At 44.6% G+C, this 9309-nt stretch overlaps 1 protein-coding gene across 2 annotated transcripts in view; it reads left to right on the top strand.

The window, feature by feature from the left end:
• Positions 1 to 567: 567 nt before the first annotated feature.
• Positions 568 to 9309, top strand: part of RECK (reversion inducing cysteine rich protein with kazal motifs) — a 52244-nt gene continuing 43502 nt past the window's right edge. For both annotated transcript variants that reach the window (XM_050308587.1, XM_050308580.1), the window contains exons 1-2: positions 568 to 714; positions 3469 to 3527. In XM_050308587.1, coding sequence (XP_050164544.1) covers positions 627 to 714; positions 3469 to 3527 — 147 coding nt within the window. In that variant the 5' untranslated portion in view covers positions 568 to 626. The remainder of the gene's footprint in view (positions 715 to 3468; positions 3528 to 9309) is intronic.

Here is a 9309-nt window from a genome sequence, read left to right as displayed (position 1 = left end):
CATAAGCCCCCGTAAGTACTGTTACGGCTGCAATCAATGCCCTAAAAGTGATGTGCAGAAATACGTTAATAATTCACATGCTATATACGAATAGAAATAAACTAATTCAACAGAGTCTCTGCCTCCTTCACAAAATAATACTTAAATAAAAAAAATCTTTCTCTCCTTAGCCCTCTTTCCAGCCCGAGCCCTCCCTGCGGGCACGCCCCTGGCGCTCCACGGGCCGGGGGGGGAAGGAAAGCTGTGGGGTGCCTGCGGCCCCGGCACCACAGAACCGGGACGAGGAGGCGGGCCCGGCCCCTTCTGCCCGCCACCTTGCCCCGCCAGGCGGGCTGAGCCGAGCGGCGGCGGCCGGGACAGGGCGGGACAGCCGGGATCTCCGCTCTCCCGCTGGAATGTCCGCGGCCGCCGGGCGGAGCGCGGGGGGCGGGGCCTGCGGGGGCTCCGCAGCCAATGGGGCGAGGCCAGCGGGTGGCCGCAGCCAATGGGCGCGGCGGGCGGCGGCGCGGGGCTGGCGGGAGGGGGCGCTGCCGGTGGCAGATCCTGCGCGTCCGTCCGTCCGTCCGTCCGTCCGTGTGGCGGGCGGGGGTCGCGAGGCGGGGCCGGCACGGGTTCGAGACCCGGCCATGGCGGCGGCGGCGGCGGCGGCCGCTCGGTGGCCCTGGGCCTTGCTCTGCCTGGCAGCGGCCCCGCTGCTCAGCCCCGCGGCGGCCGGTGAGTAGCGACCCGCGGAGGGGGGGGGAGCGGGGGGAGGCGGCCCCGCGGGTCCCTCTCCACAACATGGCGCGGGGCCGGCGGCGCCCGCGGGGATGCGGCGCCGCGGGGCGCTCCTGCCTGGCCGCAGCCGCGGGCGCGCTGGCTGGGGCCGGGGAGAGGGCTCGGCGCCCCGGCACCGCCGCTCCCCCCGCACCTGCCCCGGCCGCCGGGGAGGGGCAGCGGCGCCGTCCCGGTGCCGGTCCCGCCCGGTGCCTGCCCCGGCTCCCCGTGGAGAGAGCCCGCCTGGGTCCCTGGTGCGAGGAGCGGCGGCCGCGGAGAGGGACTTCCATGGCTAAGGGCGCGAGGGGCAGGAGTAGGGGCACGGCCGGCTATCCTGGCTGTGGATACAGACCTCCCCTTCTGTCCCGGCGGGTTCCATGGCCCGGGGCCGGGATGTATGCCTTCGGCTGTCACACAGGCTGTGGGTAAATTCCCGAGACTGTGGCTTGAAATGGTCCAAAGGGGTAAAACCTGACACCTGGATTGCCGTATGTAGGCGTCGGAACAGGCTGTGTGTTTCAGGGCTCGTATTCCTTACGGGGTTGCTAACGTTTTCAGTAAGAAGGATAGTATTGGGCGGGGTATTAAGTATTTTGAAAAGTAAAGGCAAGACATTTAATATAGAGAAGGGTAGTGGTGAAATAGTTCCCTGCTCTAAAGTTGTGATGGCAGATGTCTTGGCAATGTGTGCTCATAGCCCAGAAAGCCGGCTGTATCCTGGGCTGCATCAAAAGCAGCGTGCCCAGCAGGTCCAGGGAGGAGATGCTGCCCCTCTGCTCTGCTCTTGTGAGACCCTACCTGGAGTGCTGCATCCAGTTCTGGGGTGCCCAGCACAGGAAGGACATCAACCTGTTAGAGCAAGTCCAGAGGAAGACCACCAAGTTGAGCAGAGGGATGGAGCACCTCCAGTGAAGAAAGGCTGAGAGAGCTTGGGCTGTTCAGCCTGGAAGGGAGAAGGGAAGAGGTTATAGCAGCCTTTAAGTTCCTGAAGGGAACCTGCAAGAGAGATGGAGAGGGACGTTTTACAAGGGCATGTAGTTACAGGACAAGGGGTAATGGCTTTAAACTGAAAGAGGGTAGGTTTAGATTTATTAGGAAATATATTAGGAAAAAAATCTTTACTGTGAGAGTAGTGAGACACTGACACAGGTTGCCCAGAGGAGCAGTGGATGCCCCATCCCTGACAGTGTCCAGGCCAGCTTGGATGGTGCTCTGAGCAATCTCATCTAGTGGAAAGTGCCTATGGTGGGGGTACTGGAACAAGATTATCTTTAAGGTCCCTTCCAACCCAAACCATTCTGTGATCCTACGAGTCTGTAACTTCTTGACAGGACAAAAACAGTGGAAAAAGGAGGCAGTACAACCACAGGTACTAGAAAATTGCTTTTAATAAATAGATCACATTGTTGTCACAGGAATGGAAAATACAAAACGTAATACTTTAAAGCAGAAGACTGCAGTCATTTAGGCCTTCATGGGTGTTTCACTGCTGTTCAATAGTTCTGGATTCTGGTGAGGCATGGTTTTGGGAAGAAAGCAGTAAAAAGCTAGTGGAATGAAATATGACATACTCTGGCCCAGATTTTTGTTGATAAACCTACTCATATTGCAAGGACTTCATGCCCAAGATCCTTCTCAATGGTTCAGTCAAACCTATCTAGCAAGGGATTGTGAAATAAGACTTTATTTGTGTGGTGTCATTGTACAGTATTGCTTTTTTGTTGTATCACTGTGATACGTAGTTCAGATTCGGTTGAGCAGAAATCTGTAATCAATAAATGATCCTGGATGTGAAGATGTGCATGGTAGTAAAATCTTTGAAAGAAATCTCTGTTTCCTGATACACTAGTCCAAATACTGAGAAGTGAGGATGAAAATGAATATCAAGGCATCATGGAATTCATTTTATATTGACCAAGTTTAACCATGAATGAACAAACTATTGGCATGGTAAGGGTAACAAAGCACACTAGCATATAATGCTCAAAATGCTCCTTTAAGCTTTGGTGTTTCTTGACTTCTCAGTGCTTCACTTCTCTTTTTTTTTTTTTTTTTTTTTCCTCTTGATGTGTTCATATCTCTGTTTGCTCTGTGGCCTGCATCTAGTCAGGCAAATCCACTCTTAATCATCCATCACTAGTGAAACAACTTACAGCTTTGTTCCAAGTTTTTAAGAACGCAGGGTTCAATAAGCAGCTATATGACAAGAGGCTCCTGCTCTGATTTCCTTTTCCACCTGTTCCTTACTGATTCTTGCACTTTTCAGATTCTGTGAAATTATTCAATTTACAAAGACATGTAGTCTCTATGGAGATTTTTGCTGGGGGCTTTGTTCCCTTTTTTTTCTTTTGTTAAATTTACCCTGGGTTAATAAATTACATTGTCTTATGAAGGAATTTGCCAGGTGCCAACCTAGTGCAAGTTCAGCAACAGAAATGTGATTGAAAGCAGAAGGGGAATGAGATCTCATTTTGGTGGCAGTGAGTGCTCAGGGGTGACTGTGAGTCTCATTGAACAGATCTGCATCAGTTTCAGAACAAAAATTTCTTGTGATCTTTTTCTGCCTTCTGGGAAGGAAAATTTCTTACCATCATCTGTGGACCAGACAGATTGTCCTGATAGGACATCAAATGTGTACTTCTGTTCAGAAGTGATTAGTTAAGCGTTTCAAATCTTCTAAATACCTTTTTCCTTCACCTTGCTTTTCCATAGGCTTGTCATGTTGTTATCATGCAAAGGACAATTTAATGTGCCATGATGTCTGTGAACAGGTAAGCTCGTTTTAAATTTGGTTTTACCTGCATCAGAGTTAAAATCGTGCCTTTAGACACTGATGTAGCAACATTAAGGTTATAAGCTAGTGATCTTCTGTCTGAATACTATGTGTGAATTGTGAGAGGTATTGTTACTGAAATGGAAACTTTAAAATTGTAGTTCTTTTTCCTTTCATAGTTGAAAATGAGTTCTGCTGAAGTTGAGGAGAAATAGAGATGCCAACCTGAGGTCACAATTTGGTCCAGAAGTGATAAGCATGTTAGGAAATGAGAGAGGTGTTTCCAAGTTTTTGGGAATTTAAAATAAAGAACAAGATGCTGGTACTATTCTGTCATCCTGACAGTTCTTGCTTTTTAGCTGAGCATCTGAGATACTCACTATGTTGTATGGCTTTGTGAATGCAGCAAAAATCTGCTCACCTAGTCTGTTCATAAGGTAACAACAAAGAGCTGTTTGTGCTAAATTCAAGCTTGGAAAGTATTTTTCCACAGCTTATGTTTAGATTTGTACCTTTGGGTAGTATGTTATACAGCTCTGTGTATAGTTACCTAAATTTATCTACGTAAAAATTTTACATCATTAAAGCCTACATACGTGTATACACAATTCTTTATTAAAATTGTGTCCTTACATCATACCTGTGTCTGTCCTTTTCTTGTCTTCATTACCCACTGTGGGCTGTTCAAGCCTGATTATGATTAAGTTTATATTTATCTCTGGTTGTACTAACAAAGTTTTTACTTTAAATTGCACTTCTCCCTCCCTGGTATATCTGGAGAATACAACCAAATCTTCTTTTGGTTTTCATATTGTTGGGCTAAACAGGGAAAAGTCTTACAGTCTCCTTGTATAAAATATTCTTCCAATTCCTGTAATTATTATTGCAGCCCTTCCAGCATAAGTTTATCTCTTTGAATACAGTAAGCAAAACTGTACATGGCATTATAAATGAAAACATAGCACTCAGTCTTAAAAATGGTATTTCAACTTAGATGTAAGTAAGAGAAAGATATCCATTCCTATATATAAAAAAAATTAAATGGTGGATTTAGTATCTGCACTGATATGGTATTTGGAATAATCTGTCCAATTCTTCTTCTGGTTCATTGGTTTGAAGTTTCTAGCTTATCATGTGAATTCCTGTTAGCTCTTCATGAAAGGGTTTCAGCTTTTTACTGTCAAATTCCATCCCAATTCTGTTATACTGGTTCTAATTATTGCATAGTTTTCCGTGGTTTTTGTAAGATTCTCTGATCTTGCCTCATCTGGATGACCTCTCTCTACTCAGATAATCAGTATATTCAGAGTCTTTGTGGTGAGAGGTTTATAACAAGTCTAAAGCAAAACTGGTGCCTCTCAGAGTGTTCTGTAAGAGCTGGCTTAGTTAACTCATATGAGACCAGTAGCAGCAGTTTCTGAGTGATCCTTTGATACAGGCAAACAACCAGCTGAAGGAGCTGTCTGCTGTTTTTACTAATTTTCGTGCTCTGTTACTTAACCATTTTGTGCAGCTCGATTCAAATGCTTTGTCTGTGTTGAATCAATTTATGAATGTATTGTTTGATACTTATCCCTGTGCCTTAAATGTAAAATTTGTAGGATGAAAGTGTACAAACCTAAGGGGTGACTGTAAGGAAACAGAGTTGGCTGAATTGCCTTCTTCCATCCTTCCAAATACCTTTTCTAAAATATTTGCAATGCACTTGATGCCTTGTCAGTACCACCACACTGTACTATCCTGACATGATAATTTACTAATAGTTTTTTTAAATGTTTTCCTCCAAGATTTGGTAGTTTGAGACATAAAACACTGCAGTTGCTTGCCAGGATTGGCAGGGAAAGGGATTAAGCTTGTCCCCATATTTCTGTTTAAGTAATGCTTAGGCAATGCCTGTGACCGGGATGCAAAGAAAGAAATTTGGGCATTGACACAGCCAATTGTTGTGAAGAGGGTCAGCAGCAAGTGCAGAAGTGCTGAGGTACTTCTGAGGTGCCTGAGACTGGGTGCACCTGTTGTGCCCAGGAGGACAGTCCCTGGTGCTGTCTGGGCAAACGCTCATGACGTGTTGGAGGGCTTGACGCAGAGGGAGCTCTTGAGGAAAATGTGACCAACCACATCTTGGGCTGTGAGGAAAGGTTGGTGCCTCTCCTTGAGATAGTGGTGCTTCAACTGTGGGAGTTGTGCTCTGGTCAGCTTCCTGAATTGTCATATAATCTGAGGATGGAAGCATTGCCTCAGTGTAAATAGGGAGCTAGGCAAGCTCTGTAGAGGACCTGCAAGGGCAGTAGCCTGGACTAGGCATTGCATGGAAAGAAGGATGGCCAGAGGCTGTGCTTAGTGGAGAATGAAAGTTGTTATGGCTCCTGACACCAAAAAGAAGCTTCTTGGCCAGTTTGGATATGCACTTACAGAATAGATTTGAGGCCTTAGAACAGTTGAGGAGGAACAAGCTTCACTGGGGAACCACCTTGGTCTAATCACCAGGTTGTAAACAATAGCACCGGGAAGAAGACTCCCTTCTGCAGGGGATGGAGGCACTCATCTGCAGATTAGACTTCTGTCTAAGGAGTCTTGTTTTTTAGGGGCTCAAATCTAGGATGTTGCAGGAATTGCAAGGCTTTTTGGACCCTCAGACTATTATCCGTTCTCTGCTCATCTACATGGACACCAGTGATAAAGTATTGAGGAAGGCCTTGCATGAGTGAAAGGTAACTACAGGCCAGGGACTAGGGTGAAAGGCACAGGAGACCCAGTGATGTTCTCCTTGATCCTGCTAGTTAAAGAAAAAAGCTTGATTAAGAGAGAGAAATTCTGCTAACTAGTAATTCAGCTACTGTGAGCCCTTTGAAAAAGAAAACTTGGATTACAGGTTTGTTTTTCAACTAACATGATTCAAACATCTAATTATTCTCCATTGTTAGTAAGTATTATTCCATGCTAAGCTTTGGTATCATCACCTGTTCATGATTAAGTATGATTTGTATTTTGATTTGTGTTTATGATTTGATTAAGTATGTCAGATACTGTAGCAAGAAATACGTGGTTCTCTCTTTCCTTTAACTTTTTTTCATAAGTTTATTTCTGGGAAGTTTCATAATGATAAGTTTCCTGGCAGCATTCATCTCTGTACCGCTGCAGAGGTCTCTATCCACATCCTTCTCCAAGCATAAGGATAGTCCATCCCAGTCCCCAGGAAAGCACATTAATGTTTCAAGAATGTGATGTGGCTAAACAGTGAAGTGATTCATGAACAAGCTTCACTGAAGAAGAGCTACAGTATAGACAAGATAGAAGCAGGGAAGGTTATACAAAAGGAATTTAGAAAGTTTGCTGAAGCAAGTAAGGTTATGTTGGGAAAGACTAAGCTCAGCTGGAATTGAGACTTGTAGAGGATGTCAAGGGTAACAGGACTTTAACCACTGTAGTAGTAGTTAAAGGCTGAAGAAGGAAAAATGTGCAGCTGTTGCTGAAGGCAGCATATGATTTAGCGTCAGCAAACACAGGTAGGGCAGAGGTACTGAATGCCTTCTTTCTTTGTTGACAAGGTCTCCCAGTCCTCTGTGCATGGGGGTGAGGTGCAAGGAGGTGTACTAGCAGTAATAGGTGGTGGATGAGTCGGGAATTATTTGACCTGTACATGTCTGCGGGACTAGATGGCCTACATCTAAGGCTGCTGAGAGAGCTGGCTGGTGTCACTGCAAGGTTACTTGTTCTCTGTCATCTTTGAAACATTGTGAAACTTGAGGTAAGTCCCCAATGACTGGAGAAGGACAAACAATGTACCCATCTTCAAAACCAACCAGTCAAACAAATGAAATACCCCAAAGGCTGGTTCCCAGTCCAGTAAACTACAGACTATTCATCTTCTCTTAAGTCCCTGTGAAGATCATGGACAGAACACATCTCTGAGTGTGCAAGGGGTAAATTGTGCCTGACAAACATGATTGCCTTTGATAAGAAGGCTGGATTTCTGGATGAGGGGAAAGGAGTTTATGTCATTTGTGTTGACTTTGGAAAGGTTTTCAACACTGCTTCTCTTAATATTTTTGTATCCATTTTAGGATCATATGGTTTTGATGAATGGACAACTAGATGAGTAAAAAACTGGTTGTATAATCAGGCTCAGAGATAGAGGTTAGCGGGTCCTACTTTGACTGCAGGCTGATAAGTGGAATACAAAAGGCGTCTGTCCTGTTCAACATCTTTATTAACAAGCTGGAGGTGGTGACACATTTGACTGTTACTGAGTTTTCAGGCAATATGAAGCTGAAAGGAAGCATTGATAATCTTAATGGCAGGACTGTCATCCAAGGGGACTTGGACAGATGAAAGGAATTGGCCAATGGGAACTTCATGAAGTTCAACAAGAACAAATGCAAAATCCTGCACCTGGGAAGAAAGAATCATTTGCAACAATATGAGTTGGAGACCGATTCTAGCTCTAGGGAGTTGATTTTCTGAAAAATGACCCAGGGGTTCTGATACAGAGACAGCAAGCTGAGCATGAGGCAGTGGTGTCCCCCAACAGTAAAGAAAGCATCATGGGCTATAATCCCCATTTAGGCAGCACTTCCTTACCACGCTTAGAATGCTGTGTCCAGTTTTCTCCCCCCTCTTACAAGAAAGACATCCATTTCATGGAAGAAGTTAGCAGTCACCCAGGCGATCAGGGGCCTGGAGCTTCTCTGGAGAAGCTGAAGAAGAAGGAGCACCTCAGAGCAGCCTTCTGATACTGCTAGAAAGATTGCTCAGAAGGCAGAAACAGGCTCTTCACAGTGGTACACAATGTGAGGACGAGAGAGAGCAGTCGTAAATTGAAACTAGAGAGTTCCAGCTGGTTGTGAGGAATAACTTTTCTACCGTGAAAACAGAGAGGCTGTGCATTCTTTACCGCAAAGGTTTTCACAACCTGACTGGATAAAACCCTGAGCAACATGGTCTGGCCTCATAGTTGACCCTTCTTTGAGCAAGAGGTTGAAATAAAGGATCTTCTAAGATCCCTTCCAATCTGAATTATTTTATTGTTCTATGACTTCAGAAGACTCAAAATACTACTGCAGTTCTTTCTTTTGCTCTCATTTTGAAAGATGTGCTATTGCTCTCTTGACTTTCTTTCCATAAATTTATCATGTTGCAAATTTAGAATAGAACTGTAATGTATTTCTCCTTCTGAAATGCATCTGTTTCAGTTTTTCATGTAGTTTCCAGTTTCATATCCCACATTAATAGATCTCTTTCCATCCCTCTTGTTGTCTAGTTTCTTGTTTTAATTTGTGTTTTATTTAATTAGACTTCTAAAGGAACAACATCTTCAGCATCTTCAGTTGCATACCATCCAGTCTAATGAGCTTCTGGCTGTTCAGTCTACTTAGGTGGTGCTTAAATTGTTCTTGCTGTGCTGTGTGTAGTATTCATTCCCCTCTTAGCTTTGATAGTCTCTTTAACTAGGCTAGATTTTGTTTATCAGAGTTCCACAAAAATTACTTGTTTCAGGGTTTTTTTGGAAGGAATTCAGTTGCTTGAGGTCACATAACATATAGCAGAAGGTTAATTAAGTAAATAGAGCTGTACAGTGTGTGGGTCAGAAATCCTCTATTTCATACTGACCCTTTATATTCAGTAGAAACTTCTTAATTGAAGTGCTTGAGGAGGAAATTCTCATTCTCTCTAAATATAAAAATTGCCTCTATAAAAAGCACAACATATCTGAAAGACTACAGATCTACAAAAGAAAATCTCAACTTTGCATCACATGCATACTAATGGTTAACCAAAGT

Source organism: Myiozetetes cayanensis, unplaced genomic scaffold (genome assembly GCF_022539395.1).
Source record: "Myiozetetes cayanensis isolate MyiCay16 unplaced genomic scaffold, myiCay2020 scf1, whole genome shotgun sequence".
Taxonomy (NCBI): Eukaryota; Metazoa; Chordata; class Aves; order Passeriformes; family Tyrannidae; genus Myiozetetes; species Myiozetetes cayanensis.
Note: the sequence above shows the minus strand (reverse complement) of the source record. Positions and strands in the feature narration are given on the sequence as shown.